Source organism: Balaenoptera borealis (assembly GCF_965194805.1).
Source record: "Balaenoptera borealis genome assembly, chromosome: 16".
Classification (NCBI taxonomy): Eukaryota; Metazoa; Chordata; class Mammalia; order Artiodactyla; family Balaenopteridae; genus Balaenoptera; species Balaenoptera borealis.
Genome location: NC_138872.1, coordinates 43,408,058 through 43,434,519, shown reverse-complemented (window position 1 = coordinate 43,434,519; position 26,462 = coordinate 43,408,058). Strand labels below are relative to the sequence as shown.

Below are 26,462 nucleotides of genomic sequence, written 5' to 3'. Positions count from 1 at the left end.
ATAAGACACTGATGAAAGAAATTAAAGATGATACCAACAGATGGAGAGATATACCATGTTCTTGGATTGGAAGAATCAATATTGTGGAAGTGACTATATTACCCAAAGCAATCTATAGATTCAATGCAATCCCTATCAAATTACCAATGGCATTTTTTACAGAACTAGACCAAAAAATCTTAAAATTTGTATGGAAACACAAAAGACCCCGAATAGCCAAAGCAGTCTTGAGGGAAAAAAATGGAGCTGGAGGAATCAGACTCCCTGACTTCAGTCTATACTACAAAGCTACAGTAATCAAGACAATGTGGTACTGGCACAAAAACAGATATAGATCAATGGAACAGGATAGAAAGCCCAGAGATAAACCCACACACCTATGGTCAACTAATCTATGACAAAGGAGGCAAAGGTATACAATGGAGAAAAGACAGTCTCTTCAATAAGTGGTGCTGGGAGAACTGGACAGCTACATGTAAAAGAATGAAATTAGAACACTCCCTAACACCATACTCAAAAATAAACTCAAAATGGATTAGAGACCTAAATGTAAGACCAGACACTATAAAACTCTTAGAGGAAAACATAGGAAGAACACTCTTTGACATAAATCACAGCAAGATCTTTTTTGATCCACCTCCTAGAGCAATGGAAATAAAAACAAAAATAAACAAATGGGACCTACTGAAACTTAAAAGCTTTTGCAAAGCAAAGGAAACTACAAACAAGACGAAATGACAACCCTCAGAATGGGAGAAAATATTTGCAAAGGAATCAATGGACAAAGGATTAACCTCCAAAATATATAAACAGCTCATGCAACTCAAATTAAAAAAACAAACACCCCAATCCAAAAATGGGCAGAAGACCTAAATAGACATTTCTCCAAAGAAGACATACAGATGGCCAAGAAACACATGGAAAGATGTTCAACATCACTAATTATTAGAGAAATGCAAATCAAAACTACAATGAGGTATCACCTCACACCAGTTAGAATGGGCATCATCAGAAAATCTACAAACAACAAACGCTGGAGAGGGTGTGGAGAAAAGGGAACCCTCTTGCACTGTTGGTGGGAATGTAAATTGATACAGCCACTGTGGAGAACAGTATGGATGTTCCTTAAAAAACTAAAAATAGAATTGCCATATATCCCAGCAATCTCACTACTGGGCATATACCCAGAGAAAACTGTAATTCAAAAAGACACATGCACCCCAGTGTTCATTGCAGCACTATTTACAATAGCCAGTTCATGGAAGTAACCTAAATGCCCATCGACAGATGAATGGATAAAGAAGTTGTGGTACATATATACAATGGAATATTACTCAGCCATAAAACAGAACGAAATTGGGTCATTTGTAGAGACGTGGATGTATCTAGAGACTGTCACACAGAGTGAAGTAAGTCAGAAAGAGAAAAACAAATATCGTATATTAACGCAAACATGTGGAACCTAGAAAAATGGTACAGATGAACCAGTTTGCAGGGCAGAAATTGAGGCACAGATGTAGAGAACAAACGTATGGACTACAAGTGGGGAAAGCGGCCGGGGGGTGGTGGTGCTGTGATGAGATGGGAGATTGGGATTGATATATATACACTAATATGTATAAAATGGATAACTAGTAAGAACCTGCTGTATAAAAAAATAAATAAAATTTGAAAAAAAAAGAAACCAATGCAAAAAGAAATGATGTTCATCACTGCTAGTCATTAAGGAAATGAAAATTAAAACCACAATGAAACACCATTACACACCTACGAGAGTGGCTAAAACTAAAAAAGCACTCACACTTGGCCAAGTGCTGATGGGGTTGGAGAGCAAATATACATTGCTGCTGGGAGTGCGAAATGGTGCAGGCACTCTGGAGAACAGTTTGGCCGTTTCTTACCAAGTAAATATACACTCACCATATGACATATCAGTCCCTCTCTTGGGTGTGTACACTAGAAAAGTGAAATTTTCAGTTCACACAGAAATGTCACACACTGGAAACAATCCACATGGCCCTCCAGCGGTGAATGAGTAAATAAACTGTGTATATCCATACCATGGAATAAGTTGGCGATAAAAATGAAAGAACTGCTATTGATACACCAGTAACTTGGATGAATCTCAAAGGCATTATGCTGAGAGAAAGAAGCCAATGTCAAAAGATCCATTTATGTGACGTTCTCATAAAGCTTAGGGATAGTGGACAGATCAGGAGTTTTCAGAAGTTAGGGGTGGGAAGAGGTTGTGACAGGAAAAAGAGCACGGAGGGAGGTTTCTGGACTGGGAGAATTGTTTTGTGTTCTGATTGTAGTGGTGGCTGCGTGAATCTAGACCTGTGTGAAAATTCATTGCATTGTATACCAATAAGTCAATTTTACTGTATGATAATTTTTTTAAAGTAAAAGAAAACCAATTTTAATGAGTTGGAATTTAGTTGAATATGAAGCCTCATAGAATTTGCCATCTCTGTTTCTGTTGAATATAAAAAATTTTGAGCTGCTGAGTATAAAAAATTTTGAATAAAAATATTTTTGGTGTATTTAAAAAAAACCCCAAAACCAAAAGAACACATAGGCATAGGAAACCCAAGGGTTGCAGATGTACTAGGGTGCTGGCCCATGATGAGGGCTGGGGAGGTGACAGGGTACCGGTAGCAGGGTTGCAGGACAGAGGGGGAAAAAAAGGGAAAGTGAGAACAATGACAGATTGAAGGGCCTTGCATGGGCCGCTGGGAGTGTGCCGTGCAGTGAATAATAGTGAACAAGTTACATCTGAGACCGTTTGTGTGATTCATCCACGTTGGTACATGGAGTTGTAGATCCACTTATGATCATTGCTGTATTGTATTCCACCATACAAGTATGTCCCAACTCATCTGTTCTATTTTTGATGGGCTTTTTTGGGGCTATTAGTTCTGCTTCGGACTTTCTTCTGCCTGTCTTTTCAAGAACGTCCAGATGCATTTCTGTTAGGTTTATACCTCAGAGTGGAGTTGGTGTGTCAGAAGGGGTACATTATGTTCGGTTTTAGTAGATACTGCCAAATAATGTTTAAAAGTTGTTATACCAACTTATATTAGTATATGAAAATGCCGGTTCTAGTTGCTGCAGGTCCTTGCCAGTACTTGGTATTGTCTGGTTTTCACCGTAGCCACTCTGTTGGAGCATCATGGTATCACAGAAGACTAGTTTGCACTCTTCAGATGATTCATGAAGTCGAGTATTTGGATATCTTGTCTTTTCACATGTCCTCTTTTGTTGTATTTCAAAGCAGACTGCTGCTTTGAATTTGGCAGAGAGAAAATGTTAACTCTTCCCTCTTGAATGTATCTGAAGATAACAAGAAAATTAAACAATATAGAAATGAAATAGGCAAGAACAGTCCAGGAAACAAAGACCACAGTGAGTAAGCGGAGGTGGAAGGATGATGGATTTCTCATTGTGTAGCCGGAGTCGCAGATAAACTTTAAATAATAGCGGGATAATAGAAATGTCATTACGTGTAAACTTTGAAGATAGACACATCTCAGAGAGGGTCACAGTAAAACCGGGTGATATGGTGTGTGTGAGAATGGGCAAAGGCCTACCAGGTAATTCAAGGGGAAAGAGAGCAGTGCAGAAACAGCATGATGTGAGCCTTGGAAAAAGCACTTTATCATGACAGAGTGTGCAATTCATAATTAAAATCAAATAGGAAGTCAGTTTTCATAAAAGAAAAAAAAAACAACACGACTGTAGGAAATGGCAGGAGACCACACACTCGCCACGGGGAACGTTAACTTCTCTGTCTCATTCTGTGAGTGCCCACCGGGACAAAAATAAGTGAGGACATAGCACATTTACACGACATCATGGAAATTTGCTCTAATCAGTACAAACCAGGAAAAAAGATTGCCGACTCATGCAACAAAAGACTACTTTCCTTATTATGGAAAGAACTTCTATTAAAAAAAAAAAGACCACAACCTGACAGTAAAATGAACAAAGAATATGAGCATAGTTCCTAGAAAAGAGAGTTCGAAATGGCTTCTAGACATGTGAACGTGTGCTTACTGTCATTTGCAACACGGTTAGTGCAGATCTGAAGCAATGAGTATATACATGCCCGTAGATACGGAGAGCATCATCAAGCTCAGTCTTTTACTGCGTGGACGTTATACCTCAAGGAGATGTCCTTTCCACGCATCAGCTGGGCAGAGATAAAACACTTGATCGCCCCGTGTGTGGGCACAGGTGGGAGATGTGAGGTGGCTGCCTGTTGGTGGCGTTGATGCTGCTCAAGTTCTGATGTAGTTTTCCTCTTGGTTTAACACAGGAACTTAATCTGAGTATTATTTAATGCTGAACACTTGTCTTCTAAACAGACACCTTGCAAGGAATAATTTAATTGGAAATGGTTTAGTGTTACCAAAGATGTCTTTTAAAAGGACTTAGGTAGGTCTTTCTTTGCACGTGCCCCAAAATAGTAGTCCGTATGCATACGTTTAGTCAGTGATTGTCTCCCGAGTTGATGATAATGGTCAGAATGTTTCGGCTCTGATTACAGACGAAAAACCCTAACAGCGTTGTCTGTACAATTAGCCGTGTTATAAAGGGGTTACTGATTGTTTTGAAAATTGTCAACCATCTCATAAGCAATGCAGCCATAATAACACCTGCCACCGGTACTTCTTCATTGGAAAGCATTTATTGAGTACCATCTGTGTACAAGATGACCCTCGAGGTGCAGAGGGGCAGGGATGCGTTGTGGTGATGAGTTAACGCAGCTCGTTTCCTTCACTCAGGATGACTTTCCTTTACTAAGGCTTATTAACTAGCTGGCCTCCTTCTCTGTAAACCAGGTACAAGTGGGATGCCAGCTTCATCACCAGACAGCATCTCTAGTGATAACAGTGACCCCTAACAGGTGAATTGCAGCTGCATGAGGATGAACTGTTGGTAAACCCCTGTGAGAAACGGGAGCTCAGGGTTTCCCTGTGGGTGATGACTCTTGTTCCTGGGTTTGTCCCTGGTGGGTCCTGGAGGTTGTGCCTCTGGTGTTGTTACAAGAGACGCTGCCTCCTGTGGGGCCTGGACTTCTCAGCCAAGGTGGGCACCATGTGCCCGTTTGAATCTGGACCCCTCAGGAGGGTCAAAGGCAGTAGCTCCTGGGCTCGGCTGGGACCCTGCCCTTCCTGCCGCAGCTCTGCTTTCTGCCCAGCAGACAGGTGCCAAGCATGGCCTACCATGTCTTGTGAGTCTGAATGTTTAACTGAGCCTGAGATGACCACCTCATGGGTTATATTTGTTTGAATAGAAATTGAAAAGTAAATAATAATGAAAAAAATGTGACAGCCTCTGCGAAGGACACCTTGGCAATTAAAAAAAAAATCATACATATAGATGACTCACACATGCCCTTCTAGGAGTTTGCTCTCTTTTTTTTTTTAATAACAATTACAATTTGTTTCTTATTACTCCAGTTAGGAGAGTAACTTATTCAGAATCCAATATCTCCAGCGTTTTTTTTTTTTTTAATAAATATATTTATTTACTTATTTATTTTTGGCTGTGTTGGGTCTTCGTTTCTGTGCGAGGGCTTTCTCCAGTTGCGGCAAGCGGGGGCCACTCTTCATCGCTGTGCGTGGGCCTCTCACTGTCACGGCCTCTCCCATTGCGGAGCACAGGCTCCAGACGTGCAGGCTCAGTAGTTGTGGCTCATGGGCTTAGTTGCTCCGCGGCATGTGGGATCCTCCCAGACCAGGGCTCAAACCCGTGTCCCCTGCATTGGCAGGCAGATTCTTAACCACTGCGCCACCAGGGAAGCCCGAGTTTACTCTCTTGATACACAGCCACACATACTGTAGGCAACTGGTGTAAGATGGTCACTGTAGCTTCGCTGGTAAAGCAGAAGATGAGAAAAAACTGCATGCCCATTAAAAGGAAAGTACGGACATAAGTTGTAGCATAGCCACACAATGGAGTATTCTACAGTGGAATTGGAATTGTTAGAAAGAATGAAATGGACTTACTTGTACTGAATTTTCCTCAAGATAGTTTGTGAAGTGAAAAAGGCAATATTCAGAATAGTGTTCATGCTGTTGATGTTTAGAAAAACAATACAAACATGCTCACATATGCCCAGAATAACTGCACATTTACATAGCAAATTGGCTAAGAGAGGTTGCCTATGGGGTGGGGAGGGAGGGAGACCCCCTTCCTTTTTTTCTTTCTGGTGACATTGTCGGGAGCCCCGTGTCCCTGCCTCTCAGGTTATGAGTTACAAATGCAGTTGGACCCCCGTGCGCCCCGCCTGGTTGTGTTTGCCTCTCCTGTCTCTGCCTGCGTTGTCCCCCCAGGGCGAACCTGAATTTGATGTTTATCATTCTCATGTCAGTCTTTATACCTTCGCAGCACGGATAGGGAAATGGACACACAGGTTGTGGTGTAGTCATGCTGTACGCAGGATGTGATCCAGCAGTGATGATAAAGGAGTTTCATTTGCACGTGTCAGTGTGGGTGAATCTCAGAAGCCTGTGGTTGAGCAAGACTTACGCTTCTTTCTTTTTGAATGTGTACTTTGTATACGTTCAAAACAGACGAATCCTTCAGGATCTAGGGACTTAGACTGTGTTTGATTTTGATAAAATGTCAGTATGTTACACGTTTTTCTTTTTCCTTCCCTTTGCTGATTTGTGTTGCAAATGTAGTTTTACCAGGATGCCGTGGTTTTGAATATTATGAGAAATGAAACCCATGGGTTAAAGATTTAGTGATGATTGACACTTTTTTGGGGGGGGTGTGGGACAATACTTTTTACCTCTGTTTGATAGTTTATTTGGCAAGTTCTGATAATTTACAGTATCATGGCTGGGTCCTTCCTCTAGATTACCGATGTTCACTAATTGCAGCTGTCTTTTTCGGTTTACATTGTAGATTGCCCTCTTGGACTCTCCCACAGCCTTAAGCATGGAGGAGAAACTTCAGCAGAATGAAGCCAGAGTAAGTGATACCTTGACTTGTTATTTTTTTGAGAAAATCATAGCTTTCACTATTTTAAGTGCATACTTTTTAGTACTTGCTGTTTGAGACTCATTTTGTTTCTATATGACACTTAACACTCCGCCCGCCCTCACCCCATTTTTAAAGAAGCACAGCAGTTGACTTCCTGTGCATCTCGTGTTCTCTGTGACTTAATAAATGGGATTTGTCTGGCACACGATGGTTAACAGCAACTGAGATTCACATGTGGGCTGTCCCACATGGCAGTGCGGCAGCCCCGCCTTCGGGAGAGGGAGGCTGTGTTCACAGTGGTGGTCCCCATAGCCTTACCACGACCAGCGTGGAGCTTTTTGTCATCCTTTTACTTTCCAGAGGGAAGTGCAGCACTTGGGGAATCACTGAATACTCCGAGTAGATGCTTAGTTGATCTTAAGCGAGGTGGGATTTGAGGTGGGGGATGGGTGTTCCGGGCCGAAGCCACTGCTTGTGTGCTGGTGCTTTCTGAAAACTTAGTTGCATGGCTGATCTACTTCTATACTCTTTCTGTTTAAAAAAAAAAATAACCCTCTGTGAAAGGAGAAACAGCATTAATAACATTTTTGGAGTGGATTTTGTTCACTGTGCTGAATGGTTAAAACAGATTGAGAAAGAAAATTGGATTCTGTTGGTAGAGCTCTTTCAAGAATACACAATATGGAAGATGTAAATTGGGTTGTAGTTAGGAACTTGTTGACACTTCCCTGGATAATTATGCTGATTAATTTGCTGATAATAGCATTAGTGAAAACATTAGTTTCTTAATCCCTATTTTTCTCTTGGCATTTTGTATTTTAGTACTTCAGATTCTCATTTTGAGGGCTTTGAAATGTCTGGATATAGTCTTAAATTGTTTCTTACTAATAGTTTTCAGGAATACCTAGCAAGTTAATAGAAACCAATAAACATTTTAATTTGAATGCATTATACCTGCTGGGACAGAAATGACTGCCCCTCTTATTCATAACATTTTCTAAATTTTCATCTAGTCTTTGCCGACCTTTTCAAATTGTTTGCCATCTGCTTGGCTATAAACCTTATCACCTGGTCACGTTGTTAGAGGTGGTATCAGACTTTGCATTTTTTAATTAATTTTATAAATGAAGATTATTTGGTTTAAGTTCAGTAGTGAGAGAAACCCAAGGCATACTTACGATTTGTTGAAAGCTAGATTATTTGATTGAATTGGAAAAGGATGAATTGGCTTCCGTTTCTTCAGGGAGAACTTATCTGTTGAAATGCCGAAGCGTTTATTGTGAAATGCTTTGTGTTTCTCAGATAAAGTGCCAAAGAGTATCTGTTAACTGATTATTAGAAATTAGTAAATTCATCACCCCAGTCTTTTCCCCTTCTGTAGGGAGAGAAGGCGTAAGAATATTCCCTCTCTGAAAGCTTTTCCAAAACAAAAAGCCCGGTGACTTTTCTTGCTTTAGAGGCTGTGGGGCTGGCATCACTCAAGTGATGAAAGGAAGGCCTCCTTGCCTAACCAGTACAAATGAGCAAAAATCAGAGTTAGAGAGGCTCAGTCCTGTTTCTTTTGTTTGTTCCAAGAACATGATAGGTTTGACATTAGTAACTAGTTAAGATATTTTATTGAAAACAATGGTAACGTAGAACTCCTGTAGTTGTTTGAGGTAAATTGAGGGGTAAAATGAATGCCCATCGAATGAATTCAGATGGGTGAGAGGTGTTTTGGTTTTGCCCTGGATAAACCATCACCCCAGTTCCTCTATTTCTTGTCAGTAACGAACGTGGTCTTTTATGGAGGTTGCTGACTCACGCCCTTTCCATTTATATTACTTAATGGCCTGTGGGAAGTATCTTCCTCTTAGCAGTGAGAGTATAATCCAGTGTATTCTGTGCCTTCACTTTGACCTGGTTAAATAGGATAACTTACTGGTGGGAAGACCAGTCAGTTGAACTGGGATGGTGTCTGCTGTTGGATGGGTAGGAGGCAGGAATGCTGAAGGACAGGAGGGAAAAGGCCTTGGGAGGGTGTGTCCCCCTCTATGCCCCTCAGAGGTCAATTTCTTTTAGCCCTAAGTGTATTCATTTTACAGAATTTTCCATTTTTTTTCCTGCCTCTCAATCGGGTATCACTTTACTTCTTAATGAATCACTCACTAAGGTCATTTAAAAAGTTGTATGGAACTAGCAGAATATTTTCATTAACTTTGAGAAGCAATTTCCAGCTGTGCTGTGTTCGACAATGGGGCATATTTTCTCCCCTAAGTTACCGCAGACTGGAAAGAAGCTGATTTTTATCAAAAGGTTTTTGCTTTTACTAAGAGTCAATTAAAGAGCCGCCTTTTTTTTTTTTTAAAGATAGAATGAGATTTATAAACCCTATTAATTAGCTACAAAAGCAGGTTATCTCCTAAAAGAAAACTGCAGTTTCCAAGGTGATTTAATCATCACATCTAATTAGAAAGTAAAGTAAATCACTATTTCTTAGGACCTAAAGTATAATCAGGAAAAATTAGCCCATGTAATGGGGTGTTGTCATCTTTGAACTTGTAATTTTGGTTAATATCCAAGGAAGCAGTTTTTATTGAAGTACACCTTGAAAAAGACTGCTGTAAAACTCTAGGCAACTTGACAAATTATTTTCTGTTCTTTCCTTTGCCATGATGTAGGTTGTAGGGTAAGATCAGCTTGTTTGATTTATATTTGGTGATGGTTCTTTGAGGCATTGCTACCTAATTAAAAAAAAAGTATTGTACATTCTTCCATAATCTGTAAGAGTTTGGAAACTTTCTAGAAGAAAATCAAAGTAATTTTTTTTGTGGAGCAATTGCATATGTATGTTTTTTCTTTTAGGTTCAAGAATTGACCAAGGAATGGACAAATAAGTGGAATGAAACCCAAAATATTTTGAAAGTAAGGACTATAAAAAAGTGTCATGATCTTACTGTGCTGGCTTAAGTAGGTAAAACTTTTTCTTTCTCCCTCAAAAATGGCGATTGTGTGCTTTGCTTAAGGTAAGATCAGTGGAATTGATTACTGACTTTTGGGAGGTTGGGACTCTGGTTTGATTTTGAAGAAATGGGAAAGCGAGCTATTAGTCATTAAAAGCTGTGTGTTTAGGGGCGATGCTGATACTTAAGGTATTTGCTCTCACTTGTGGAGTTTTTCCGTTTTTGAGTCAGCACATATTAAGTTCCATTTCATATTCAAGGGCACCCACTTTTGCCTTTCTGCTTTTGTTAAACCCAATATAAAAGCAATAATGTTAAATAAAAAAAATACTTCTCATGGCAGTATTGTGGAATATGTGTGCATAGCGTGGCTAGACTTCAGAAATTTCTCAACTAGTAATTTCCTATTGGAATTTTTTTCTGTATGTCTCAAAGGCTAGGCAGTGATGGTCTGCATTTTTGGCAAGATTCATGGTGCAAAGATGTCAGTAATGGCCTCCGAGTTTCATACTCTGTGCTTCAAAACACACGTTTCTTTGTGGTCCCATTTTTTGCCGAGGTAGTAGGAAACTCGTGTCATCCGTGGAGGGTCAGGCACGTCAGGTTTGAGGTTCAGACTGGAATTTCATGCTTTGATAGCGTCTGTCCTTACACAGGAGAGAAGGTGATTCAGTGGTGATTGCTGAATCCTGGCTTTGTTTTTGAGGTCTGTTGAGGTAAAACTTTCCCAAAGGACAAAATCTCCTGTGAATATTGGCGAGGCTGGATAGATGAGGTTTAGCTGTGTGTCTTGGCAGAAGCCTGACTTGGACGCCGTTCGCTTGAAGAGGGGGCATCTGGTGACCGTTTCACGGGGGAAAACTTTTGAAGACCTGGAGCAGCCGTTGAGTTACTCTCTCTGAGAGTGGGGTCAGCATCATACTATGTAAAGTTTCCTTGTACCATTTAGGCAAGCTGGCCTGCTCTGAGGGGCTAAAAAGCTTACTTCTCATGAGTGGGGTTGAGCTGCAGTCCTCGGTGGCCATGGGTCATGATTGGTCCTGGAGATATTCTTTCCAGTTGCAGAAAGCCCTGCAGTTAAGTGAGGCTTCTGCGTCCAGACTTTTCTTTCCTCCTGATGATGATGGTAATGTTGTGTTATTTTGAGGTCCTTTCTCAGCGTTTGTTTTTTTGAGAGGTTTTCGTGCAGGAAACTGAGCGAAGACTTCAGTTGCATTTCTGAAGAGTCAGGTGGGGAATAAGCACCAGCAAATATGTGACTGTTTTCATCGTTTATGTTGCATCAACTTGGAGAAGTAGCGCTGCAGCCCCAGACTTACGTAGCCCAGCCGTTGGACCGTTCATGGCATCATGTCTACTTTCCTCAGCAGATTTGCCAGAAAGGGAGGACTGAAATCTGCTGCACGTAAGGAAAAGAGAAATCAAGTAGCTAGCTGTTTGAAAAGCCATTAGTATACGTAGTGCCTTTTAGCACAGAAGGCAACGCCACAGTGAATGCAGATGGCGGCCCATCTCTTCCGCCTGGTCTCTCCTTGTCACCCTGGTAGGGGTTTTACGACAGCCTTGCAGAGCTATCCACACTGAGTCACCATGGTGAACCCCTGAACTTTTTCTCATAATGTTATTCCGGGCCCTGAAACTAAATCCTCCTTCAATTCCAATTCTGTTTTTCATAAATCTTATTACTTTTATTTTTTATAACTTCTGAGATGAGAATAGAAAGGTGTTACGTGCTAGGTGTTAAAGGTTATGGGAAAGGCTAATGATATTTCAGATTTTTCCCTTCCTTTGATCTGGCAAGCCCTTTGTAGATTTCTCTGCTGGTATCTGTGTTTTAAATCTGTACTTGTTTTCTGCTCACATTTGATATTTTAAGAGCTGTCTTCATCTCCTGTTGGAAGACAGTGCCTGAGGCCTGAGGTGAAGAAGAGGGCTACTCAAATGTTTTTGAAAATATTCTTTGGAAATTGATGGGGAAAGGGATTGTTTTTCCATGAGTTTGTATCTGCGTGGTTTGTGTGATTCCCGTATTTTTGCTGTCTGACTTTTCTTTCATCAGCTCTTGTTCCAGTAATGCTGCATAGAACCCACTCCAACCCAGTGGCTTCAAACAACATTTATTTTCCCTCACTCACATGCACATTGGCTGGGGGTTGGCTGGGCTGGTCTGGCTGGGCTTGGATCCCGGCTATGGGCGGCTTCCAGGTCTGTTTCTCATTCTGTTGGACCGGCTGGTTGTCCAGAACATGACTTATGGTCACAGCCCAGGTAGAAGCAGGTGGGCCTGGTCTTGCAAGCACATTTCAAGCTTCTGCTTGTATCATGGCCAAAGCAAGTCACTTGGCTGAACAGAAAGTCACAGGGGAAGAAGTGTATTTCACCCATGAAAGGGCCGCGGCAAGGGTGTAAATGTATAATCCTGCTTTGAGACCAGTGGTTTAATAGACACGTGCCCCTGTTAAAATACAGATCTTTAAATTCTGGGAACTTGCTCTTCTACTGCATTTGCCCATGTTGTAGAGACAGGCTCAATGAAGCGGTAAATTCCCAGGATTATCTTCATCATCAGGGCCTGGTTGTTTACTCTGCAACTATATCATCCCTTCCAAGCCCCGAATCCTCAACATCCAAGGAGAGACCTTTGGGGAGAAGACTGAGAGTGAGACCGTCCGGGGGACGGAAGGGAGATACAGGGATACTTTGGTGCCTGTTGGCACAGTGAGAGCCTGCTTTTTTGCTTTTTCTTGCCCGAGCTGTTAGAGGCTCAGAAACCAAGGAGTGACTTTGTCCCCTTCTTTGTGATCTGGTCTGTGGCTTTCCTTGCTGGGGATGAGTGAAGGCCTAGGTGTGTTGAGTGGGGTGAAGAAGGGGTGAAAGGCGCTTGGACAAGAGGTGCCGGCTGTTTGCAGCCGGGCTGGTGGCACCATGGTGATGGTGCACGTGCCTTGGGCTTTGATCTGCCAGCTCCGTCTCAGGCTTCAGGTCTCTTTCTGAGTCTCTGGTGGGTTGTGACACTTACCACAGTGCCACACACACCCTTGTCCCCAGCTTGGAAGTCGGGCGGATGGCAACCTGTTTGTTATACCCAGGTCGCAAGAGGTGATAAATTGCTCGGGGTTACGATACAAGTAGCTAATGGCAGTGGAAAGTGTGTTGATCTTGAGGAGACCTTTCTTAGGCAGGTAGGTAACGCAGGCTCTATTATCCTCTACAGTCTACGCTGTGTATGCACTCTCTTGCCCCTTAATCTACCTTCCTCATTGTTATTAATCTCCATTTCTATAAATTAAAGTTCAGACTCCCTTGCCTGGCCCCCAGGGGCACTGAGCTCCTTCTTGGCTCCATGTGTCCCGTCACAGCTCCGTCCGCCCCGTGCTCCCGGGCCCCCGCCCCAGCCGGCCAGGTGTCTCGCTGGTCCCTGTGCACACTGGGTGTCGGGTTTCTGGGGGTCTCTTGGCCTTTGCCTGTGTTGTTCCATCATTTGAGATGCTCCCCTCTCTACGCCTGTGGGATTCCACCATGAAGCTCTCTCTGATCGCTCTTCTCTCCCACTTACTGGATAGAATGATTTTGTTTTCCTCTGGCTTTTGTAAAGGCATTTCGTTCTGCCTTTGTCACAGCATTCACCATAATCGGAGTTTGGTGGTCTTAGTTTCTCCCCCTAAACAGGAGCAGAATCTGGGCAGGGACTGTCTCTATCATTCTGTGAACCAGCTCCTAGAACTCCGCTTGTCACAGAGCAGGCATACAGTGAAAACTTACTGGATTAAAGTAGTAACAAGAAACAAAAGCCAAAACCTTTGCATTAGTTTGCGGGTGCTGTCATAACAGAGCATCGCAGGCTGGGTGGCTTAAACAGCAGACGTTTATTTGCTCACAGTCCTGGAGGCTAGAAGTCAAAGACGAAGGTGTCGGTAGGGTTGGTTTGTCCTGAAGCCTCCCTCTCCCCTTGGCTCGTGGATGCTGCCTGCTCTCTGGGCCCTCACGTGGCCTTTTCTCTGTGTGCCTGTAGCCCTGGCCGCCCTCTGTGTCCTAATCTCCTCTTTCTTATAAGGACATTGGTCAGATTGGATTAGGGCTCAGGCTAATGGCTTCTTTTTAACATAATTACCTCTTTAAAGGCTGTATCTCCAAACGTAGTCACATCCTGAGATACGGGGGCTTAGGGCTTCAACATATGAACTTCAGGGGGACATCAGGGGGACACGTTTCAGCCCGTAACAACCTTGAACCGCGCAAACCCGATGAGCCGGTGGGAAAAGTGACACGGGGTGTTGTGCAGGCAGCGGTCTTGCCCTGGCGATGCTCCCGCCTGTACATTCCGTCCTGTTTGTCTCACTCCTGTTTGAAAGGCTCGTGTATGACTGTGTGTTCTTCATTCTTGGAAGGAACGTGGCTGCACTCCTTTTGATTATGGTCCATTCCTTCATTTGGGTCAGTTAGACCTCTGCTGCTCAGTGTGTGGTTCCGGGACCAACAGCGTCGGCATCCTCTGTGAGCTGGTTAGAACTGCAAGTTCGCAGGCCCTACTGCAGACTTCCTAAGTCAGAATCTGTATTTTAATAAGATGCCCAGGTGATGGATCTGCACCTTACGGTTTGAGTGCAGGATCTGAAAAGCTGAGGAAGGAAAGGTGGGGCCGTCTTGGGCTTCTTTGCCCTCAGTTCCGTTTTTCCCCTTCTGCTCTGCCCTGTCTGGTGGGGAGCTGACTGGGTGGACTGCCCTTTCCTGAGTGGGACTCACCGTGTGAGGGTTGGAGGGAGAAACCAGACCTCGTCTGCACTGTTTTCTTGCGGAATCCACATGGCCCATCCCTGGTGTGGTGCTGCCTGGTGATGCAGCCCTGGCTTCCAGAAACACCTTCTCCCCTGTCCCTCCTACCCAGGGGTGATGCTGGTTTCCTCATCAGTTTGCAGGTGGCCTCACCATCCCCGTTGGCTTCCCAGCTCTTCCTTTAGCCGAGTAACCAGTTCCCTGTCTTAAAGCCCCCGGGATGTAAACGCCTGGTATTTCTGTCTGATACCAGAGTCTGCACCCCAACTCCTGCCGGGCACTGCCAGCTGCTCAGAGCCTGTGTTAACGGTACTCTTCTTTTTTGGTCTGTCTTTCTAGTGTCTTAGACTGCTACCCCAGCGTGTTTTTCATCCTGCTGAATTTGTCTTGAGCTGTGATAACTTGTGGGTCTTGGAACTTAATGTTGTGATAAATCCGGCTTCTGCTAGGCCTGGGGTCCGTGCATTCCCGAAGCCTTTGTGTCGGCTCTCCTTTCCCACGGCGTCAACGTGGCGCTGACTGCTTAGTGTTTGAAGTGGTGTATAAAGTGGCTACTTAATACCCCTCCTGTGTCCCTTTTGGCCTGACTTTTTATGGATCCCGTACGTCTTATTGCTGATGAATTTTTTCAAGTCATGGGGAGTCCCCCGATTCTTTGTCCCCTCACTCTCACTTTCTCTCACCCCACGCCACCCTGTATGCACCTTTTTCGTTTGTCCACTCTGGACACGTTTTGGTTTCTCTGTTCTAGCGTTTTCTAAATGATTAAAATGAAACCCTCAGAGATATGTTATCTGACTTCCAAATAAATCCTTGAACCCTGCGCTTCAGGATGACTCACAGCGCGTGTGGACCTCAGGGGGCAGCTCTCCGGCGTCTGACAGGTGGTGCAGCAGAAGGGACCGCGGCTCCGTGCAGGGTCTGTCTAGAGCTGGGCTGCCGTGTGGCGCTCGGAGCCCCGAGACCGCGCTCTGTTGAATCCCCCAGCCTTGGTTATTCTGCTCAGTTTTTAATAAATAATAGGGTCTCTTCCTTACTGAAAACACATCCTTTGATTACTCTAGCGCTTGACTTGCTTTTGTGTTTTCATGGCTCTGCAAGGGGCATCCGACTGTGGTTTGGCATGGGGCGGGGGGGTTGGGGGGAGGAAACAGGCTGCCCACAGGCAGAGGATGTCACTGGAGAGGCTGGTTCTGGAAAAGTGAGTGATTTATGCAAGTATAAGTTGAAGTAAAGTGTTTTTTTTTTTTTTCCCAGACATTAATTAAATGGATTGTTTTTCTTATGGTAAACAATACTGAGTTGAATTTGGAGGATGGCGCGTATTTGAATCTACATTATGATGGGATCCTAATGCAAATGATTTCCTCTTAAATTGTGCTGGTGTTTTACTGTTCCTTCTCTGGGGAGCAGAAGAGGCAGATCCTACAGGCCCCTGGCAGGAGTGGGTCACACATTGATGGAAGAAATTTTTTTTTTTTTTACTTTTTCAGAATGTTTTGACTAGTAAGAAATAGAGTGAAATGAAATTGGAATCCTTTACTGGCGTCAGATTTTCTGAGCTCGAATTTCATGGAGAGGCATACTTTAAACCAACTTATTTCTGTTTTATGATAGAATCAATCCGCTGAACTTTTGTCTCTGGAAGCTTATGGCGTCCTATAAAACAAGTTCTTCCTGCTGTCTGCAGTTTTCCATTTTGTGGAGGAGACGTGTGTTGGGGAGGGTGATGGATTTGGAAGCAGCACTAATACCTGGGGCTGCTGCTCAGCTGGTCAGGTCTGTGGGCCTCTGGGTTCCTGCCGCCCAGGGCACTGGGGACTCTGGTTTCTAGGTAACCTACAGACAAAGTGATGGAGAGGTGACACTTTTTCTGGCCTGTGTCTCCTTTAGAATCCGTTCATCTTCACCTCTTCTTGGTACAAGAATTGAACCTGCGGGTAGCTCTAGGATAGAATTCTATTTATGGACATTGATTTTGCTCAGATTTTGGATTACGGAGGAGACATCTCCTCCTTCGTGACCCAGCTATGGGTCACCTTCCTTATTAGCAACCATTTGGGCGTTTGATGGTTCAAAATTCTGACCTAAGACAGTCACGCATACTGTTTCTAGCTTTATGAGAAATCTTTTGTCTCCCTGCTTTAATGCTCGGACTAATGTGAATGACTCCGTGTCTGTTTGAACAGAAGTCACCGTCAGTACCCCCATGTGCAAAGCCCTGTGTCTGTTTGTAGTGCATTCACACATACTGTCTCGTTGGCTGGTTCTTGATCTGAAGCAAGGGGAAAAAGATGTTATTGCACTTTATATAGTACGCGGTTGTTAATTTGTTGACCTCTCATTAAAGTTAGACTCTGGCTGTTAATTGCCATCAGACTGTGTGTTCTCCTCTTTGTAAAGTTCTGCTCTTGCAGCTGTTTTTTAAGATGAAAGGCGAAATAATAAAGTTCATTGTTCTCTGAAACTGGGGTTTGATAATTAATAGGGGAGATGACTGTCAGCACCACCGCACTGGAGGTCAATGGAGAACGTGGCAGGGTCAGAGGCTAAGCGAGCTGTTCCCAGAACCAGCTCTGATGCTGTTAATAACGCCAAGCCTACCTTATTTTCTGCGGCAGTTTTCGTCTTGAAGGAGCTGCTCATAAATAAAGGTATTGCAAGTATATGTTGGTTCTTACTTTTGAATAACGTTTCTGGAGCAATACGGCTCAGAAATAAGTCAAATGCGCCCCGTTAAATGTTGGAACCGTGCGATAAATTATTTTGAATACATACGGGATTTTCCTTCTGATCTTTTGCAGTGAGGCCTGTACTCTGACCGGCTCTTACTGCATATTTATTGCCACAGCCAGGGAGGAGAAGATTGCCTGGTCATATGGAAGTATGCTTTATGTGCACCTGAACTCACTGGGGGTGCTAGACTGTAGGAACTTGGTTTCGTTGTCAGGAAAGCTTAAAAAGCGACCATTTCATGGTACAATCAGTTTATTGTTCATGACCCCCAGGAACATACTTTACTCACCTTGGAGCGGTCCTGAGAGTCGTGAGTTCGGAGAGGAGTGGGTGGAGGTGGAGAGAGCTGGTAGCGAGGAGGTGGTCCTTTGCCCGCCCGGTCTGATGACTTGTGTCTGTGCATATTCTGACAGACACAATATGCACAATATGTCTGTGCATATTCGGTCCCTTTGAGCTTCCTGTGTCTCAGAACCTCACTGTAAGATGCAGACGGTAATGGTACCTGTCCTGTAAGGTGAGAACAGTGTCCGTAGTCAGTGTTGTAAGCATTATAGTAATGTTAGCCAGTTTTTCCTTTTTTTTTCTTATTGAGATATTATTGACACCTAACATTATATTAGTTTCAGGTGTACAGCATAACAGTTCACTATTTGTATATTTTGTGACGAGATCACCACAATAAGTCTAGTTAACATTCTTCAGCATAATTACATTTTTTTCTTGTGATGAGAACTTTTAAGATCTACTCTCTTAGCAACTTTCAAATAATGCAATAAGTATTATTAACTATAGTCACCATACTGTACAGTGCATCCTCAGGACTTTATTTTGTAACTGGAAGTCTGTACCTTTTGACCACATTCACCCATTTCATTTCATATACCGCCCCCTCTGGCAACCACCAAACCACCAATCTGTTCTCTGTATCTGTGAGCTCAGGTTTTTTTAGATTTAACATATAATTGACCATTTTTCTTACTTGTTTCATTTTCTCCAAATCCATCCTCTTATATGTGAAACTGGCTTGACAGTAATATATGTCTTCTCAATTGGTCAGAAAAGCCAGAACTTGTGTATATGCAAACTTTTAAAAGTATAGTTTTATGCAGCTACAACAGGGCATTACTCATAAGACATTTTATCATGTAGTATTTTATGTTTGTTAATTTTGAATAACAGAAAACCCAATTCCAAACTGGCTTAAATGGTAGAAGAGGAGTGGTCAGGCGGTAGGGTAGAAATTAGGCACGGTTTGACCAGGGCACTGGCTCTGGTTCTCTGGGACTGTTCTTGGTTTTGCCTTTTTGGTGTAATGACTTCATCTTCAGGCTCTCAGAATGGCCAAGTGAGAGCAGCAATTATAGCTTTATATTTACCCATCACACCATCTAAATTCAGAGTCTGGGTTTCAGAGTCTCCAGCAAAGTTCTGAGCTTCGCACTGATTGGTTGATGCATTTGTGAACCCATCCCTGGGGCCTGGTGCTGACTGGCTTAGGCCTGGGTTATCTCCACTAATCACTTTGATGAGAGAATGGGTTACGCTGATTGGTTGAGACAAACCACCTTTGAGCTGGAGTGAGGTCAGGCCCATTCACTGCAGCTGCTGTGCACCGTGGGGTGGGCTGGGGGCAGGCGAATCTTGGTGACACCATCCCTGTTTTCCGCTGGACGTAGAACCTGGTCACTTAACAGTAGTGTGGAATATATTAAAGGCAAACAGAAGATGCAACTTAGTTGAAGTATTCTTTTATTTCTTAAGAGAAAATATTTTCAAACACTTCCTTTATGACTCAGAAGTCCTGTATTCAGGTGGAAGACTATGTGAAAGGGCCCCTGATTATCTGTACCATGGTGGGAACATTCCATACAGGAGAAATCGCTCTTCTCTGGTGTTAGAATTGAAGGATGGCACACAATGAATTCCACATATTTAAACACATTTCTCTTCCCTTTTTCAGGTCGATTATGTGATTTAAAATGAGCTCTGAATGAGCGTCTGTTCTCTTCTTCAGCTTTTCGTATGTGGTTTTGAATTTGGCTTAATTTCCCGTTGACCCCTTTAGCTTGATGCTTCCCAGCCCAGTCTGCCTAGCAACAGTTGCTATGAGTGGCGAGTTGGCACTGCCCTCCATTTGTAGCACAACAGCAGGTTTTAGGAGATTACCGTTCTTAGCATCCGGGTTGATTTTGCCTTTGCCTCATTTAAGGATGACCATTGTTTCTCTTAACTCCAGGCAGTAGAACTCCAGGTCTCTTAGCAAAAGTGGTGGTTTTAAGAAGTATGTATCTGTAAGACAGGATCATTAGCAATGGGCAGCAACTGAAAAGCAAATATGGACCTAGGTTGCATGTGAATATTTATTATCAGGATATTCTGATACTTGCAAGGGGGGGGATGGTTATAGATTTCTCCTGTCTTATGTAATAGTTTGTAGCGCTGGCTTTACCAGCTAAAAACTGCCTTCCAGAGCAAGTCGCCTGTGTGTAAGAGGAGTGGTTTCCAAACAGCTGTGATTTCTCCTTGAAAGAATCTAACAACACAAATATCACCAAAGATGCTCATTTTCTTCTAGATCCAATCTACTCTATATTAATGAATTATATTTAAGCCTTTCTTGTCCTTGCTATTAAAGTTAAAATTACACTGGCATTTCCAGCAGATTGGGGGACAGAAATGAAGCAACAGAACTTGTTATGATCTTTCAGTTGCTAAGTCCAGTTTCTCATCCAAAGCAACCTAAATACCGGTTATTCTGCACGTCATGCAAGTTGATTTTCCATACGGAAGTGGTTTCCACTCAGAATACCTTGCGGGCCTTTTTAAAAGACCATCTTCTGGGCTCTGTGGTGTCATGGAAGGAGAGATGTTGGGGATGGTACCCCCAAATCTCTGTTTTTAAACAAGTGCCCTGAGCCTCACAGGAGTTGCGACCCACGGGCCTAGGCGTGTGGCAGATTATCCCCTGAAGCACATCTCGACATGTATATCACATGGGTGAGGGCTCCCAGGAAAAAATGGCACACGTAAGTTCTTGCAGGGTTTTGTAGTCCCCGAATTGCACACTCATGCAGGCATATGGAGACGTTGGGTGATGCTATTTGAAAAGAAATTTCAGCTAAATAGATTATTTGTTGTTAAATAGGGTGGTTTGTTCACAGGACCTTTTAAAAAAGCTATCTTGAATTTATTTTTTTAAATTGAGGCTCAGCATACACAAAGTGTGCACATTTGAAGTGTGCAACTTGGTGAACTTGTAAAAGAGCACACGTCTGAAGTGTCCAGCTCATGAGTTGTCATCTGTGTGTGCACGCCTGAAACCCACACCCAGGTTGAGATACAGAATATTTCCTACTCCCCAGAGGGTCCCTCTTGTCCCTCCCTAGTCAGTTACTACTTCCTGTCCTCCTCTCCCAGAGATGTTCTGACAACTATTACGTGGATGAGTTTTGCCCTCCTGAGCTTCCTGCAGTATATCCTATGTTTGTTTCTGGCTTCTTCTGTGCAGCCTGTTGTCTTTAAGATTCATCCATGCCGTGTTTAGCAGTAGTTTCTACTTTATTATGTGACAATACCACATCCTTTTTATCCCTTCTCCTGCTGGTTAGCTCCATTTGGGTTCTTATCTCCAGTCTTTTGGTTATTATGAGTAGCGCTTCTAGGAACATACTGGAACGTGCTTTGTTGGGTGTGTGCATTCACTGGGCCCCCTTTTCTGGCTTTCATCCTGGTAAGAATTTGGCTCTGGCTTGCTTTCCTCCTGCATGTGTCTGCCCAGTGTTTATGGTCAGAGTATCCCTGATCCAAATGTCCCTTATTCTCCATCCAGCTGACGCTCAGTGTGGGCGGGGCCCCGGAGCAAGGCAGGACCCCCTGCCCCAGTGGGTCAGGTCTGGACTCAGGAGCACCTTTCTCCCCGCCCACCCCCCTCCCGCCCCCAATCCACAAACAGCAGATGTTTGCCTTTAGTCTGTGTGGGTACCTCATGTAATGTTTGTTTTTTCTGTTGTCATCTGGATCTGGTCTAACTGGGTAGGTAACACAAATTCTGATTTCTGTAGATTTTTAGAATGACAATTTTGAAGGTCTTCAGTGAGCTGAATACATTCTTGGTGGATTTTTTCCCCTGCAAGTCCTCTTTTCTCACAGCTAGGTATTTAATGATTTGTTTTCTGTAAATCTATTGCAGTATGTCTGGTTTTCCTTTGCCAGACTCTGAGGTAGAGACATGTTTAAATTGTTTTTGGACCCCCTCAAACTGCCTTGCATTTAATAATTAATATTGATAATATTAATAGGGATAATAGTGGGTAATATTTACTGCACTCTTCCTGTATTCCAGGCATTGTTCTAAGCCAGCACTGTTTAATAGAAATGTAATGCACGCCACATATGGGAATTTAAATTTTCTAATAGCCACATTTAAAAAGAAACAGTTGAAATTAATTTTAACAGTACATTTTATTTAATAACCCATTATATAAAAAATTTACGATTTTGACAGATAATCAAGATAAAAATTATTAGTGAGGAACATAATTTTTAAAAATCTTTGACATGGCGTGAAGTTTACATTTACAGTGCCTCTCAATTCAGTGCTAAATTTGCATTGGCTACACTTGACCTGTATTTTGATTTTATTAAATTTGCAGTTGAAAAGTAGATTCTCATTGCAATCTATGTTCCAAACATGTGTAAAAGTTTTCCACTTAATTGAGTGCAGTTTAAAATTTAAACGAGTGAGTTATAAGCCACATCTCAAGCGTTTGATAGCCACACACACGCACAGTTTTAAGTATCATTCCGCTCAGCAGCCTTATGCAGGGGGAATATATATTTTTTCACTTTATAGACAAGGAAACTGAGGCCCAGAGGGCACTCAGTTAAGGAAGGAATAGGTGAGGTCAGAATTTGAACCCTCTCTCAAAGTTTGCTTGTGACCCCACTGTGCTGTCTAGTTCTTAATTGTTCCAAACTGACCTCACTTTTTTTTTTTCATGTTCTAATTCATTGGCTTTTTTTTTTTTTTTTTTTGTCTTTCTCTGACCGTTGTCTTTTTGGCTTTTTCATGTTTTAAAGATTGATGAAAAAAAGTTGTCTGAAGAAGTGAGCCTGTATTTGCCGTGAATTTGGTGGTTGTTCATCGGTGTTTTAAAAACCAGCATGGCTGGTGGCCACTGTTTGAGCACCATCTGCTCTGTTATCTCTATAAATGTCAAGACAGGATTTACTTTCTCTAGAATAAAAGCTCAGGTTTCCTTCTGCATTTTGTAACGCTCTTTCTTTAATCATGACTCTGATGTTTTTTATTTCCACCAAGGTTGTGCGTAGTCATTTCTTCTGCCTTGGCTCGTTTCTAGCCTTTTTCTTAAGCAAGGAGTCATGGTTATTTCCTTGGGTATCATTTTTTTTTCCTGATGTGTTGTTAGCTTTGTTCTTATATTAATGATTTCTCTGAGCATATTTCAGGTTCTTTTTTTTTTTGAACTGTATCCAACTAGCTGTGTGTTCCTGTCTACCTTTGTAGGTAATATTTTACTTCATATGAGACTTGCTTTTTATACAGTTGTTCTAGTGCCCTTTACTACAATGATGGTTGTTTATAAAACAGAGATCTGAAATGTGATCTTTGGCGAGGAAAAGTGGTCCAGATGTGCAAAGTGTTATTTTTTTGAGTGCTGCATACGAGGAAAGGAGGTGCAGTTCTGGTTTTGCTGTATTTCATCCACAGTCAGTGTGCCATGTTCCCACTTTCTCCAAGATTGCCTTCTCCTCCCCTTTTTTTGAGGTTCCCCTTCTCCTGTCTGTGGATGTCCTGTGCAGCTGTCACCTTTCACTGCTTATCTCGTTTGAATGAAATGGATAAAAGCTGTGTCCTTTCTTGAGTTCCTACCCATTCTGAGTGGTTGCACAATTCATTCTTTTGAAATATCTTGACTATTTTATAATTAGTTAAGTTGTCTTAACTGAGGTGACCCGGCTTTTACACTTGGATTTATCCCTAACTAGTTGTGTGACTTTGACCAAATTATTCTCTCTCTCTCTCTGTTTCTGTGTCTCAGTTTTTTCAGTCATGACCAGGTGGACTGGTGAGGTGAGCTCTCAGATTTCCTTCTGTTTGAGAAGGACCTGGGTTCTTTCTCAGGAGGCTGCATGGAATTATCCCTGTGGGTCCCCTATGTTGGGCATGGGTCCCCTATCTTGGGCTTGGGTCCCCTATCCTGGGCTTGGGTCCCAGATGGCTTCCTTTTGGTCCCTTGCTGCGGGACTTCTTTTGTTTTGGACCACTCTTCCTTTGTGAATGTGCCCTGAGAGCTGTTCTCAGTTCGGGCATTTATGTATCACATACGTATGGCACGTTACACAAATCGTTTGTCCTGCTTGATGGATTTTCATAAACTGAATGCACCCATATGCCCCGTGTCTGGGGGAAGAAACAGAACGTTATCAGCCCCTGGGTGTCCCTGCTGTGCCCCCTTCTAGTCATTCCTCCCTCCAAGGAAGATGTCTGGCTTTACTCTAAAAGCATAGCTTGGTTTATCCTGCTTTCAAACTTTATACATATGGAACCATACAGAACGTATTTTTTAGGTGACTGGCTTCATTTGTTCTGCATTGTGTTTGTGAGATCCGTCTATGTTTTTTGCAAAGTAGTGTTTATTTTCATTGTTGCATAGTATTATATAATGTGGCTGTATCACAGTTTATTCATTCTACTCTTTGAGTTTGGGTTGTTTCCTGGTTTGGGCTGTTAGAAATAGTGCTGCTGTGAACCTTCCTGTATGTACTGTGAGCAAATGTACATATTTCTGATGGGTTTATGCCTAGGAGAAGAATTGCTGGGTCATGGAGCAGGTGTCCGCTCCTCTTTAGTAGGTATTGAAAATAGTTTTCCGAAGTGCTTGTACCATTTACACTCCCACCTGCCACGTGTGAGGGTTCCATCTCCTCTCCAACATTTGCTGTTTTCTGTCCTTTTTTTTTTTGCCATTTTTGTTGGGTGTGCAGTGGTGTCACATGGTGGTTCTGTTTTGAATTTCCTGATGGTATAAAAAACAAACCTTATTACCATTATTTTTAATTAGCCTCTTTCCCAAATGACTTCTCCTCAGAACTTGTCATCAAGTGAGTTGTCCCGTGTTTCCTCTCCTCTGTCACCGGGCGCTGCTCCAGCCTTCTCCAGCTCCCCTCACCTTGTCTGTGCATAGACTTGCTCCCCCCCACCCTATCCTGGAGAGCCGTCACTCACTCGTCCTGGAGAGCCGTCACTCTCTCTGCCTGGAGAGCTGTCACTCACTCAGACACCAGCTCGTCACCGATGCTCCAGGGCGGGGGGCGGGGTGGTCCCTCCTGTGATACTTGGGGGATACCAGTGCAGTGATCAGAAATAGACCCAAACCTGGTGGGTCTTTCGGGTTCAATCCCCTCATTTCCTGTCTTTGTGGAGTTTGACTTCTCCTTCTCCTGGTCTCCCCACCCCTGAGGCCTCTTTTCAGCTCTTCTATGACAGAGCTGTGACTTTTAGCTAGGTCAGCGTCCTTTCTGCAAAGTTGGAGAGTAATAACCATAATTGTAGTAGGAAACTCCAGGCAGATTTTAAATTTCTTAGATCTCCTTCCTCATCTTAGAAAGCCTTTTCGATAAACATTCCCTGTAAACTAAACAAAGACCTCGACTGGGGGACGGGGAAGTGGAGGGAACGGCCCAGATGCACATCATCCAGGGCCCCTCAGGACTGGAGGGACGCATGAGAGCCGGAGCCCAGAAATCCGGGGGTGGATAAGACACGGCGTCCCCTCCGATTCTGTAAGCACCCCTCGCTCCATCCTGCGCCCACATACCTCAGCTAGCCCCCTGCGCACGCTTTACACTCCAAACTCAGCAGCGACGGAGCTCGGCAGCTGCCGCTCCCCACCCTGCAGGAGAAGCTCAGAGGTCCTGTCCCCCTTTCCTCTGAGGGACTCTTTGGTGACCACAGAACGATTTGATCACTCAGGACAGAGCTAGCAGAGGAGCTCTGGACGATGGCTGGAGGCCAGCAGTCCCTACAGGTGGTGCCCAGGGTGATGTACTGACAATGAGCAGGTGTTTTCCAGTTGCTGGCCTCCGATGCCTGTCTAGGGACAGCGGGATGGCTGTGCAGGGCGCGCCGCGTGCTTCCTCCTGACCCTCGACTTTGACGAGACTATCATGGACGAAAACAGCGACGACTCCATCGTGCGCGCCGCGCCGGGCCAGCGGCTGCCTGAGCGCCTGCTTGCCACCTACCGCGAGGGCTTCTACAACGAGTACATGCAGCGCGTCTTCCAGTACCTGGGCGAGCAGGGCGTGCGGCCGCGGGACCTGCGCGCCATCTACGAGGCCATCCCCCTGTCGCCCGGCATGGGCGAGCTGCTGTAGTTTGTGGCCGGGCAGGGCGCGCGCTTTGAGGTTATTCTCATCTCAGACGCCAACACCTTTGGCGTGGAGAGTGTGCTGCGCGCCGCCGGCCACCACGGCCTGTTCCGCCGCATCTTCAGCAGCCCGTCGGGGCCCGACGTTCGGGGGCCACTGGCGCTGCGGCCCTTCCACGCGCACAGCTGCGCTCGCTGCCCCGCCAGCGTGTGCAAGCACAAGGTGCGCAGCGACTACCTGCGCGAGCGGGCCCACGACGGCGTGCACTTCGAGCGCCTTTTCTACGTGGGCGACGGCGCCAACGACTTGTGCCCCATGGGGCTGCTGGCAGGAGGCCACGTGGCCTTCCCCCTCCGCGGCGACCCATGCACCGCCTTAACCAGGCGGCGCAGAAGGCCGGGGCCAGCTCCTTCCGCGCCAGGGTGGTGCCCTGGGAAACCGGCACCGAAGTGCGCCTCCGTCTGCAACAGGTGCTGAAGACGTGCCGGGGACGTGGCTTGCAGGGGGCACCCCGGCGGGGAGGGGGTGAAGGGGGGTGGGGGTCGGGAAAGACAAACCTAGCTTTATTACCCACTTTCCGTTTCGCTTTGGTATGACCCTCCGCGAATTTCTGGCATC

At 44.1% G+C, this 26,462-nt stretch overlaps 1 protein-coding gene and 1 pseudogene across 8 annotated transcripts in view; both read left to right on the top strand.

The window, feature by feature from the left end:
- The window catches only part of LOC309612803 (kinesin-like protein KIF16B), a 295,491-nt gene that overhangs the window by 57,123 nt on the left and 211,906 nt on the right, over positions 1 to 26,462 (top strand). For all 7 annotated transcript variants that reach the window (XM_082358980.1, XM_082358978.1, XM_082358975.1 and 4 more), the window contains exons 11-12: positions 6,919 to 6,984; positions 9,841 to 9,900. In XM_082358980.1, coding sequence (XP_082215106.1) covers positions 6,919 to 6,984; positions 9,841 to 9,900 — 126 coding nt within the window. The remainder of the gene's footprint in view (positions 1 to 6,918; positions 6,985 to 9,840; positions 9,901 to 26,462) is intronic.
- Positions 9,907 to 26,440, top strand: LOC309614234 (phosphoethanolamine/phosphocholine phosphatase pseudogene; annotated as a pseudogene). The gene has a single exon. The product of its transcript is annotated as a phosphoethanolamine/phosphocholine phosphatase pseudogene (transcript).